The sequence below is a fragment of the Trematomus bernacchii genome, unplaced genomic scaffold, assembly GCF_902827165.1.
Source record: "Trematomus bernacchii unplaced genomic scaffold, fTreBer1.1, whole genome shotgun sequence".
In the NCBI taxonomy this organism is placed as follows: domain Eukaryota; kingdom Metazoa; phylum Chordata; class Actinopteri; order Perciformes; family Nototheniidae; genus Trematomus; species Trematomus bernacchii.
This window is the reverse complement of record NW_022987490.1, coordinates 7,501-21,370: the sequence shown is the minus strand read 5'-3', so window position 1 is coordinate 21,370 and position 13,870 is coordinate 7,501. Positions and strand designations below refer to the sequence as shown.

General features: G+C 48.2%; 1 protein-coding gene across 1 annotated transcript in view; it reads left to right on the top strand.

Moving 5' to 3' along the window:
* Positions 1 to 1,243: 1,243 nt before the first annotated feature.
* LOC117499053 (thrombospondin-3a-like) overlaps positions 1,244 to 13,870 on the top strand; it is a gene marked incomplete at its 5' end in the record, with an annotated part of 16,477 nt that continues 3,850 nt past the window's right edge. The window contains 5 exon segments of the mRNA XM_034151310.1: positions 1,244 to 1,296; positions 1,667 to 1,848; positions 4,037 to 4,215; positions 12,946 to 12,994; positions 13,071 to 13,267. Coding sequence (XP_034007201.1) covers positions 1,244 to 1,296; positions 1,667 to 1,848; positions 4,037 to 4,215; positions 12,946 to 12,994; positions 13,071 to 13,267 — 660 coding nt within the window.

Below are 13,870 nucleotides of genomic sequence, written 5' to 3'. Positions count from 1 at the left end.
ACCACACAGGTGAGACAGGTACACACATACACAGGTGAGACAGGTACACACACACAGGTGAGACAGGTACACACACAGATGAGACAGGTAGACACACAGGTGAGACAGGTACACACACACAGGTGAGACAGGTAGAAACACACAGGTGAGACAGGTACACACACAGGTGAGACAGGTAGACACACACAGGTGAGACAGGTACACACACACAGGTGAGACAGGTACACACACAGGTGAGACAGGTACACACACACACACACACACACACACACAGGTGAGACAGGTACACACACATACAGGTGAGACAGATACACACACAGATGAGACAGGTAGACATACAGGTGAGACAGATACACACACAGATGAGACAGGTAGACATACAGGTGAGACAGGTACACACACAGATGAGACAGGTACACACACACAGGTCAGACAGGTACACACACAGATGAGACAGGTACACACACACAGGTGAGACAGGTACACACACAGGTGAGACAGGTACACACACACAGGTGAGACAGGTACACACACACAGGTGAGACAGGTAGAAACACACAGGTGAGACAGGTACACACATACAGGTGAGACAGATACACACACAGGTGAGACAGGTAGAAACACACAGGTGAGACAGGTACACACACACAGGTGAGACAGGTACACACACAGGTGAGACAGGTACACACACAGGTGAGACAGGTACACACACACACACACACACACAGGTGAGACAGGTACACACACAGGTGAGACAGGTACACACACAGGTGAGACAGGTACACACACACAGGTGAGACAGGTACACACACAGGTGAGACAGGTACACACACAGGTGAGACAGGTACACACATACACAGGTGAGACAGGTACACACACACAGGTGAGACAGGTACACACACAGATGAGACAGGTAGACACACACAGGTGAGACAGGTAGACACACACAGGTGAGACAGGTACACACACAGGTGAGACAGGTACATACACACACACACACACACACACACACACACAGGTGAGACAGGTACACACACACACACACACACACACACACACAGGTGAGACAGGTAGAAACACACAGGTGAGACAGGTAGACACACACAGGTGAGACAGGTACACACACACACACAGGTGAGACAGGTACACATAGTGCTTTAGAGACTCCTAAAGAACACCTGGCTGATGAATTCACCTTTATTATGCACTAAAGGTCAGAGGTCACCCAATGTTTCTCTTTCAGACCGACATCGACAACGACCTGGTGGGAGACGTGTGTGACACCAACCAGGACATGTACGTGTACACACACACACACACACACACACACACACACACACACACACACACACACTGTGATAGGCTAAGGATGTTGACCAATCACAACAGAGCCGGCCAGCTAACCAATCAGAGCAGACTAGGCTCTGGTTTCAGACAGAGGGTGAAGAGGTGCTGCAGCACAGGTGAGAACATAAAGAGCTTTCTGAACATTAAAGCACTTTATGAACCTGAACATCAGCAGAGGAGGGACTCTTTAATCTGACCTGGGATCTGTATTCCATTTGAGGATCTTTTATGATATGGTCATAAATAGGAGGACCTGTCTCTCTGAGTTAATGGTAACTATTGTAAAGTGATAAATAGGAGGATCTATGTGTCTCTGCAGGGACGGGGACGGGCTGCAGGACACCAGGGACAACTGTCCCGACCTGCCCAACAGCTCTCAGCTGGACTCGGATAACGACGGCCTCGGAGACGCCTGCGACCACGACGACGACAACGACGGCGTCCTGGACGACTACGACAACTGCCGACTCATCGTCAACCCCAACCAGAAGGACTCCGACAGTAACAGCTGCTCTCACACACATCACACAAACATTCACATGCACACACATCACACACATCACACACACATCACACAAACATTCACATGCACACACATCACACACAAACACACACACATCACACAAACATTCACATGCACACACATCACACACACACACACACACACACACAACATTCACATGCACACACATCACACACATCACACACATCACACACATCACACACATGCACACACATCACACACATCACACAAACATTCACATGCACACACATGCACACACATCACACACATCACACACATCACACAAACATTCACATGCACACACATGCACACACATCACACACATCACACACATCACACACATCACACACATCACACACATCACACACATCACACAAACATTCACATGCACACACATGCACACACATCACACACATCCACACACATGCACACACATCACACACATGCACACACATCACACATCACACACATCACACACATCACACACATCCACACACATGCACACATCACACACATGCACACACATCACACACATCACACACATCACACACATCCACACACATGCACACACATCACACACATGCACACACATCACACACATGCACACACATCACACACATCACACACATCACACACATACACACATCACACACATCAAACATCACACACATCACACACATCACACACATGCACACACATGCACACACATCACACACATGCACACACATGCACACACATCACACACATGCACACACATCACACACATCACACACATCACACAAACATTCACATGCACACACATGCACACACATCACACATCACACATCACACACCTGCACACACATGCACACACATACACACACATCACACACATGCACACACATCACACACATCACACAAACATTCACATGCACACACATGCACACACATCACACACATCACACACCATTCAACACATGCACCTACACATGCCACACCACATGCCACACAATCACACCACATGCACCACACATCACACACATCAACACCAAATAACATTCAACACATGCACACACATCACACACATTTTTCACACACATGCCACACCTCACAGCACATCACACACAATTCACTATGCACACAACATACACCACATTCACCACACATCACCACACCATCACACACCGCACACACATTGCACAACATGCACCCACATGCACACCACATGCACACACATCACACACAGCCACACACCATCACACAAACATTCACATGCCAACACAATGCACACACATCACACAAATCACAACACATCACACCACATCACACCAAACATTCACATGCACAACACATGTACACACATCACACACATCACACACATCACACAAACATTCACATGCACACACATGCACACACATCACACACATGCACACACATCACACACATCACACAAACATTCACATACACACACATTCACACACACACACACACATTCACACACATCACACAAACATTCACATGCACACACATGCACACACACATTCACACAGTCGGTGGCTTCCCACACTGAAACAACTGTGTGCGGGGAAGCAGCATTGCATCATGGGAGCTGTAGTCTTCTTGTTTGAAGATTAAAAAATGAACATAATGAGAGGCACATTATTTCTTAGATGAATTAATGTGTTCTTTTTTAATTCATTCTAGGTTTGAGGTATTCCATCATTGGAGCAGCGTTAGGCTTGTTCTCTGTTAGTGTATACCTGAGTGCAGGGTTCCCGCGGGGTCTTAAAAAGTCTTAAAAAGTCTTAAATTTGATAATCTGAATTTAAGGCCTTAAAAAGGTCTTAAATATGACAAAAAAATTAAGAAAGGTCTTAAATATGATTTAGAAGGTCTTAAAAATGATGGGATTTGAAAGGTACTTCTGTGTTGCGATCGTCTAAATGTGTTTTGGGGGAAATGTCCGGGCTGCAAAGTAACCTGTACAATTACTTTGTAAATAATTATGGGACGTATTTCTTCTTTCATAGCAATTTTCCTTCATACTTTCTTGCCGTGAAATAGGTCTTAAATTCTATTCAAAGTGGTCTTAAAAAGGTCTTAAAAAGTCTTACATTTGAGTTGGTGAAACCTGCAGGAACCCTGTGAGTGTATTCACACCTCAGTAACTCACCTGTCTCCCCTCAGTGAACGGGGTGGGGGATGTGTGTGAGGACGACTTCGATAACGACTCGGTGCTGGACCTGGTGGACGCTTGTCCTGAGAGCGCTGAGGTCACGCTGACCGACTTCAGAGCCTATCAGACGGTGATCCTGGACCCCGAGGGCGACGCCCAGATCGACCCCACCTGGGTGGTGCTCAACCAGGTGAGTGTTGAGTGTCTGGTTAAAACACACTCACTGACCGTGCTGTAGTTCCTTTATAGCCCAACATTAGCCACCTTTAGCTTAGCGGTGGTGACGTGAAGTCATGTGACCGTGCTGTAGTTCCTTTATAGCCCAACATTAGCCTCCTTTAGCTTAGCGGTGGTGACGTGAAGTCATGTGACCGTGCTGTAGTTCCTTTATAGCCCAACATTAGCCTCCTTTAGCTTAGCGGTGGTGACGTGAAGTCATGTGACCGTGCTGTAGTTCCTTTATAGCCCAACATTAGCCTCCTTTAGCTTAGCGGTGGTGACGTGAAGTCATGTGACCGTGCTGTAGTTCCTTTATAGCCCAACATTAGCCACCTTTAGCTTAGCGGTGGTGACGTGAAGTCATGTGACCGTGCTGTAGTTCCTTTATAACCCAACATTAGCCACCTTTAGCTTAGCGGTGGTGACGTGAAGTCATGTGACCGTGCTGTAGTTCCTTTATAGCCCAACGTTAGCCTCCTTTAGCTTAGCGGTGATAACGTGAAGTCATGTGACCGTGCTGTAGTTCCTTTATAGCCCAACATTAGCCACCTTTAGCTTAGCAGTGGTGACGTGAAGTCATGTGACCGTGCTGTAGTTCCTTTATAGCCCAACATTAGCCACCTTTAGCTTAGCGGTGGTGACGTGAAGTCATGTGACCGTGCTGTAGTTCCTTTATAGCCCAACATTAGCCACCTGTAGCTTAGCGGTGGTGACGTGAAGTCATGTGACCGTGCTGTAGTTCCTTTATAGCCCAACATTAGCCACCTTTAGCTTAGCGGTGGTGACGTGAAGTCATGTGACCGTGCTGTAGTTCCTTTATAGCCCAACATTAGCCTCCTTTAGCTTAGCGGTGGTGACGTGAAGTCATGTGACCGTGCTGTAGTTCCTTTATAGCCCAACATTAGCCTCCTTTAGCTTAGCGGTGGTGACGTGAAGTCATGTGACCGTGCTGTAGTTCCTTTATAGCCCAACATTAGCCACCTTTAGCTTAGCGGTGGTGACGTGAAGTCATGTGACCGTGCTGTAGTTCCTTTATAACCCAACATTAGCCACCTTTAGCTTAGCGGTGGTGACGTGAAGTCATGTGACCGTGCTGTAGTTCCTTTATAGCCCAACATTAGCCACCTTTAGCTTAGCAGTGGTGACGTGAAGTCATGTGACCGTGCTGTAGTTCCTTTATAGCCCAACATTAGCCACCTTTAGCTTAGCGGTGGTGACGTGAAGTCATGTGACCGTGCTGTAGTTCCTTTATAGCCCAACATTAGCCACCTTTAGCTTAGCGGTGGTGACGTGAAGTCATGTGACCGTGCTGTAGTTCCTTTATAGCCCAACATTAGCCACCTTTAGCTTAGCAGTGGTGACGTGAAGTCATGTGACCGTGCTGTAGTTCCTTTATAGCCCAACATTAGCCACCTTTAGCTTAGCGGTGGTGACGTGAAGTCATGTGACCGCGCTGTAGTTCCTTTATAGCCCAACATTAGCCTCCTTTAGCTTAGCGGTGGTGACGTGAAGTCATGTGACCGTGCTGTAGTTCCTTTATAGCCCAACATTAGCCACCTTTAGCTTAGCGGTGGTGACGTGAAGTCATGTGACCGTGCTGTAGTTCCTTTATAGCCCAACATTAGCCACCTTAGCTTAGCAGTGGTGACGTGAAGTCATGTGACCGTGCTGTAGTTCCTTTATAGCCCAACATTAGCCACCTTTAGCTTAGCGGTGGTGACGTGAAGTCATGTGACCGTGCTGTAGTTCCTTTATAGCCCAACATTAGCCTCCTTTAGCTTAGCGGTGGTGACGTGAAGTCATGTGACCGTGCTGTAGTTCCTTTATAGCCCAACATTAGCCTCCTTTAGCTTAGCGGTGGTGACGTGAAGTCATGTGACCGTGCTGTAGTTCCTTTATAGCCCAACATTAGCCACCTTTAGCTTAGCGGTGGTGACGTGAAGTCATGTGACCGTGCTGTAGTTCCTTTATAGCCCAACATTAGCCTCCTTTAGCTTAGCGGTGGTGATGTGAAGTCATGTGACCGTGCTGTAGTTCCTTTATAGCCCAACATTAGCCACCTTTAGCTTAGCGGTGGTGACGTGAAGTCATGTGACCGTGCTGTAGTTCCTTTATAGCCCAACATTAGCCACCTTTAGCTTAGCGGTGGTGACGTGAAGTCATGTGACCGTGCTGTAGTTCCTTTATAGCCCAACATTAGCCACCTTTAGCTTAGCGGTGGTGACGTGAAGTCATGTGACCGTGCTGTAGTTCCTTTATAGCCCAACATTAGCCACCTTTAGCTTAGCGGTGGTGACGTGAAGTCATGTGACCGTGCTGTAGTTCCTTTATAGCCCAACATTAGCCGCCTTTAGCTTAGCGGTGGTGACGTGAAGTCATGTGACCGTGCTGTAGTTCCTTTATAGCCCAACATTAGCCTCCTTTAGCTTAGCGATGGTGACGTGAAGTCATGTGACCGTGCTGTAGTTCCTTTATAGCCCAACATTAGCCACCTTTAGCTTAGCGGTGGTGACGTGAAGTCATGTGACCGTGCTGTAGTTCCTTTATAGCCCAACATTAGCCACCTTTAGCTTAGCGGTGGTGACGTGAAGTCATGTGACCGTGCTGTAGTTCCTTTATAACCCAACATTAGCCACCTTTAGCTTAGCGGTGGTGACGTGAAGTCATGTGACCGTGCTGTAGTTCCTTTATAGCCCAACATTAGCCACCTTTAGCTTAGCAGTGGTGACGTGAAGTCATGTGACCGTGCTGTAGTTCCTTTATAGCCCAACATTAGCCACCTTTAGCTTAGCGGTGGTGACGTGAAGTCATGTGACCGTGCTGTAGTTCCTTTATAGCCCAACATTAGCCTCCTTTAGCTTAGCGGTGGTGACGTGAAGTCATGTGACCGTGCTGTAGTTCCTTTATAGCCCAACATTAGCCACCTTTAGCTTAGCGGTGGTGACGTGAAGTCATGTGACCGTGCTGTAGTTCCTTTATAGCCCAACATTAGCCACCTTTAGCTTAGCAGTGGTGACGTGAAGTCATGTGACCGTGCTGTAGTTCCTTTATAGCCCAACATTAGCCACCTTTAGCTTAGCGGTGGTGACGTGAAGTCATGTGACCGTGCTGTAGTTCCTTTATAGCCCAACATTAGCCTCCTTTAGCTTAGCGGTGGTGACGTGAAGTCATGTGACCGTGCTGTAGTTCCTTTATAGCCCAACATTAGCCACCTTTAGCTTAGCGGTGGTGACGTGAAGTCATGTGACCGTGCTGTAGTTCCTTTATAGCCCAACATTAGCCTCCTTTAGCTTAGCGGTGGTGATGTGAAGTCATGTGACCGTGCTGTAGTTCCTTTATAGCCCAACATTAGCCACCTTTAGCTTAGCGGTGGTGACGTGAAGTCATGTGACCGTGCTGTAGTTCCTTTATAGCCCAACATTAGCCTCCTTTAGCTTAGCGGTGGTGATGTGAAGTCATGTGACCGTGCTGTAGTTCCTTTATAGCCCAACATTAGCCACCTTTAGCTTAGCGGTGGTGACGTGAAGTCATGTGACCGTGCTGTAGTTCCTTTATAGCCCAACATTAGCCACCTTTAGCTTAGCGGTGGTGACGTGAAGTCATGTGACCGTGCTGTAATTCCTTTATAGCCCAACATTAGCCTCCTTTAGCTTAGCGGTGGTGACGTGAAGTCATGTGACCGTGCTGTAATTCCTTTATAGCCCAACATTAGCCTCCTTTAGCTTAGCGGTGGTGACGTGAAGTCATGTGACCGTGCTGTAATTCCTTTATAGCCCAACATTAGCCGCCTTTAGCTTAGCGGTGGTGACGTGAAGTCATGTGACCGTGCTGTAATTCCTTTATAGCCCAACATTAGCCACCTTTAGCTTAGCGGTGGTGACGTGAAGTCATGTGACCGTGCTGTAGTTCCTTTATAGCCCAACATTAGCCACCTTTAGCTTAGCGGTGGTGACGTGAAGTCATGTGACCGTGCTGTAATTCCTTTATAGCCCAACATTAGCCGCCTTTAGCTTAGCGGTGGTGACGTGAAGTCATGTGACCGTGCTGTAGTTCCTTTATAGCCCAACATTAGCCGCCTTTAGCTTAGCGGTGGTGACGTGAAGTCATGTGACCGTGCTGTAATTCCTTTATAGCCCAACATTAGCCGCCTTTAGCTTAGCGGTGGTGACCTGAAGTCATGTGACCGTACTGTAGTTCCTTTATAGCCCAACATTAGCCTCCTTTAGCTTAGCGGTGGTGACGTGAAGTCATGTGACCGTGCTGTAGTTCCTTTATAGCCCAACATTAGCCGCCTTTAGCTTAGCGGTGGTGACCTGAAGTCATGTGACCGTGCTGTAATTCCTTTATAGCCCAACATTAGCCACCTTTAGCTTAGCGGTGGTGACGTGAAGTCATGTGACCGTACTGTAGTTCCTTTATAGCCCAACATTAGCCACCTTTAGCTTAGCGGTGGTGACGTGAAGTCATGTGACCGTGCTGTAATTCCTTTATAGCCCAACATTAGCCGCCTTTAGCTTAGCGGTGGTGACCTGAAGTCATGTGACCGTACTGTAGTTCCTTTATAGCCCAACATTAGCCACCTTTAGCTTAGCGGTGGTGACGTGAAGTCATGTGACCGTGCTGTAGTTCCTTTATAGCCCAACATTAGCCACCTTTAGCTTAGCGGTGGTGACGTGAAGTCATGTGACCGTGCTGTAATTCCTTTATAGCCCAACATTAGCCACCTTTAGCTTAGCGGTGGTGACGTGAAGTCATGTGACCGTGCTGTAATTCCTTTATAGCCCAACATTAGCCACCTTTAGCTTAGCGGTGGTGACGTGAAGTCATGTGACCGTGCTGTAGTTCCTTTATAGCCCAACATTAGCCACCTTTAGCTTAGCGGTGGTGACGTGAAGTCATGTGACCGTGCTGTAGTTCCTTTATAGCCCAACATTAGCCACCTTTAGCTTAGCGGTGGTGACGTGAAGTCATGTGACCGTGCTGTAGTTCCTTTATAGCCCAACATTAGCCACCTTTAGCTTAGCGGTGGTGACGTGAAGTCATGTGACCGTGCTGTAGTTCCTTTATAGCCCAACATTAGCCTCCTTTAGCTTAGCGGTGGTGACGTGAAGTCATGTGACCGTGCTGTAGTTCCTTTATAGCCCAACATTAGCCTCCTTTAGCTTAGCGGTGGTGACGTGAAGTCATGTGACCGTGCTGTAGTTCCTTTATAGCCCAACATTAGCCACCTTTAGCTTAGCGGTGGTGACGTGAAGTCATGTGACCGTGCTGTAGTTCCTTTATAGCCCAACATTAGCCTCCTTTAGCTTAGCGGTGGTGATGTGAAGTCATGTGACCGTGCTGTAGTTCCTTTATAGCCCAACATTAGCCACCTTTAGCTTAGCGGTGGTGACGTGAAGTCATGTGACCGTGCTGTAGTTCCTTTATAGCCCAACATTAGCCACCTTTAGCTTAGCGGTGGTGACGTGAAGTCATGTGACCGTGCTGTAGTTCCTTTATAGCCCAACATTAGCCACCTTTAGCTTAGCAGTGGTGACGTGAAGTCATGTGACCGTGCTGTAGTTCCTTTATAGCCCAACATTAGCCACCTTTAGCTTAGCGGTGGTGACGTGAAGTCATGTGACCGTGCTGTAGTTCCTTTATAGCCCAACATTAGCCTCCTTTAGCTTAGCGGTGGTGACGTGAAGTCATGTGACCGTGCTGTAGTTCCTTTATAGCCCAACATTAGCCTCCTTTAGCTTAGCGGTGGTGACGTGAAGTCATGTGACCGTGCTGTAGTTCCTTTATAGCCCAACATTAGCCACTTTTAGCTTAGCGGTGGTGACGTGAAGTCATGTGACCGTGCTGTAGTTCCTTTATAGCCCAACATTAGCCACCTTTAGCTTAGCGGTGGTGACGTGAAGTCATGTGACCGTGCTGTAGTTCCTTTATAACCCAACATTAGCCACCTTTAGCTTAGCGGTGGTGACGTGAAGTCATGTGACCGTGCTGTAGTTCCTTTATAGCCCAACATTAGCCACCTTTAGCTTAGCAGTGGTGACGTGAAGTCATGTGACCGTGCTGTAGTTCCTTTATAGCCCAACATTAGCCACCTTTAGCTTAGCGGTGGTGACGTGAAGTCATGTGACCGTGCTGTAGTTCCTTTATAGCCCAACATTAGCCACCTTTAGCTTAGCGGTGGTGACGTGAAGTCATGTGACCGTGCTGTAGTTCCTTTATAGCCCAACATTAGCCACCTTTAGCTTAGCGGTGGTGACGTGAAGTCATGTGACCGTGCTGTAGTTCCTTTATAGCCCAACATTAGCCTCCTTTAGCTTAGCGGTGGTGACGTGAAGTCATGTGACCGTGCTGTAGTTCCTTTATAGCCCAACATTAGCCACCTTTAGCTTAGCGGTGGTGACGTGAAGTCATGTGACCGTGCTGTAGTTCCTTTATAGCCCAACATTAGCCACCTTTAGCTTAGCAGTGGTGACGTGAAGTCATGTGACCGTGCTGTAGTTCCTTTATAGCCCAACATTAGCCACCTTTAGCTTAGCGGTGGTGACGTGAAGTCATGTGACCGTGCTGTAGTTCCTTTATAGCCCAACATTAGCCTCCTTTAGCTTAGCGGTGGTGACGTGAAGTCATGTGACCGTGCTGTAGTTCCTTTATAGCCCAACATTAGCCACCTTTAGCTTAGCGGTGGTGACGTGAAGTCATGTGACCGTGCTGTAGTTCCTTTATAGCCCAACATTAGCCTCCTTTAGCTTAGCGGTGGTGATGTGAAGTCATGTGACCGTGCTGTAGTTCCTTTATAGCCCAACATTAGCCACCTTTAGCTTAGCGGTGGTGACGTGAAGTCATGTGACCGTGCTGTAGTTCCTTTATAGCCCAACATTAGCCTCCTTTAGCTTAGCGGTGGTGATGTGAAGTCATGTGACCGTGCTGTAGTTCCTTTATAGCCCAACATTAGCCACCTTTAGCTTAGCGGTGGTGACGTGAAGTCATGTGACCGTGCTGTAGTTCCTTTATAGCCCAACATTAGCCACCTTTAGCTTAGCGGTGGTGACGTGAAGTCATGTGACCGTGCTATAGTTCCTTTATAGCCCAACATTAGCCACCTTTAGCTTAGCGGTGGTGACGTGAAGTCATGTGACCGTGCTGTAGTTCCTTTATAGCCCAACATTAGCCACCTTTAGCTTAGCGGTGGTGACGTGAAGTCATGTGACCGTGCTGTAATTCCTTTATAGCCCAACATTAGCCTCCTTTAGCTTAGCGGTGGTGACGTGAAGTCATGTGACCGTGCTGTAATTCCTTTATAGCCCAACATTAGCCGCCTTTAGCTTAGCGGTGGTGACGTGAAGTCATGTGACCGTGCTGTAATTCCTTTATAGCCCAACATTAGCCACCTTTAGCTTAGCGGTGGTGACGTGAAGTCATGTGACCGTGCTGTAGTTCCTTTATAGCCCAACATTAGCCACCTTTAGCTTAGCGGTGGTGACGTGAAGTCATGTGACCGTGCTGTAATTCCTTTATAGCCCAACATTAGCCGCCTTTAGCTTAGCGGTGGTGACGTGAAGTCATGTGACCGTGCTGTAGTTCCTTTATAGCCCAACATTAGCCGCCTTTAGCTTAGCGGTGGTGACCTGAAGTCATGTGACCGTGCTGTAATTCCTTTATAGCCCAACATTAGCCGCCTTTAGCTTAGCGGTGGTGACCTGAAGTCATGTGACCGTACTGTAGTTCCTTTATAGCCCAACATTAGCCTCCTTTAGCTTAGCGGTGGTGACGTGAAGTCATGTGACCGTGCTGTAGTTCCTTTATAGCCCAACATTAGCCGCCTTTAGCTTAGCGGTGGTGACCTGAAGTCATGTGACCGTGCTGTAATTCCTTTATAGCCCAACATTAGCCACCTTTAGCTTAGCGGTGGTGACGTGAAGTCATGTGACCGTACTGTAGTTCCTTTATAGCCCAACATTAGCCACCTTTAGCTTAGCGGTGGTGACGTGAAGTCATGTGACCGTGCTGTAATTCCTTTATAGCCCAACATTAGCCGCCTTTAGCTTAGCGGTGGTGACCTGAAGTCATGTGACCGTACTGTAGTTCCTTTATAGCCCAACATTAGCCACCTTTAGCTTAGCGGTGGTGACGTGAAGTCATGTGACCGTGCTGTAGTTCCTTTATAGCCCAACATTAGCCACCTTTAGCTTAGCGGTGGTGACGTGAAGTCATGTGACCGTGCTGTAGTTCCTTTATAGCCCAACATTAGCCACCTTTAGCTTAGCGGTGGTGACGTGAAGTCATGTGACCGTGCTGTAATTCCTTTATAGCCTAACATTAGCCACCTTTAGCTTAGCGGTGGTGACGTGAAGTCATGTGACCGTGCTGTAGTTCCTTTATAGCCCAACATTAGCCACCTTTAGCTTAGCGGTGGTCACGTGAAGTCATGTGACCGTGCTGTAATTCCTTTATAGCCCAACATTAGCCACCTTTAGCTTAGCGGTGGTGACGTGAAGTCATGTGACCGTGCTGTAGTTCCTTTATAGCCCAACATTAGCCACCTTTAGCTTAGCGGTGGTGACGTGAAGTCATGTGACCGTGCTGTAGTTCCTTTATAGCCCAACATTAGCCACCTTTAGCTTAGCGGTGGTGACGTGAAGTCATGTGACCGTGCTGTAGTTCCTTTATAGCCTCAGATCCTAATCTGTGGTTCTGTCCTCAGGGGATGGAGATCGTCCAGACGATGAACAGTGACCCGGGCCTCGCTGTGGGTGCGTGACTTTAATATATAATAATATTCCCTCAGAGTCAGAGCCCCCCCTGACCCCCCCCCCCCTCTCTCTGCAGGCTACACTGCCTTTAACGGCGTGGACTTCGAGGGAACGTTCCACGTGAACACGGTGACGGACGACGACTACGCCGGCTTCGTCTTCGGGTACCAGGACTCGTCCAGCTTCTACGTGGTGATGTGGAAGCAGACGGAGCAGACGTACTGGCAGTCGCTGCCCTTCAGAGCGGCTGCGCAGCCCGCCCTGCAGCTCAAGGTAAAGACACACTTAACGAGTCAGAGCTCCTTCATCTGTCCCTCAGAGGAGACACTTAACGAGTCAGAGCTCCTTCATCTGTCCCTCAGAGGAGACACTTAACGAGTCAGAGCTCCTTCATCTGTCCCTCAGAGGAGACACTTAACGAGTCAGAGCTCCTTCATCTGTCCCTCAGAGGAGACACTTAACGAGTCAGAGCTCCTTCATCTGTCCCTCAGAGGAGACACTTAACGAGTCAGAGCTCCTTCATCTGTCCCTCAGAGGAGACACTTAACGAGTCAGAGCTCCTTCATCTGTCCCTCAGAGAGGACACTTAACGAGTCAGAGCTCCTTCATCTGTCCCTCAGAGGAGACACTTAACGAGTCAGAGCTCCTTCATCTGTCCCTCAGAGGAGACACTTAACGAGTCAGAGCTCCTTCATCTGTCCCTCAGAGGAGACACTTAACCAGTCAGAGCTCCTTCATCTGTCCCTCAGAGGACACACTTAACGAGTCAGAGCTCCTTCATCTGTCCCTCAGAGGAGACACTTAACGAGTCAGAGCTGCTTCATCTGTCCCTCAGAGGAGACACTTAACGAGTCAGAGCTGCTTCATCTGTCCCTC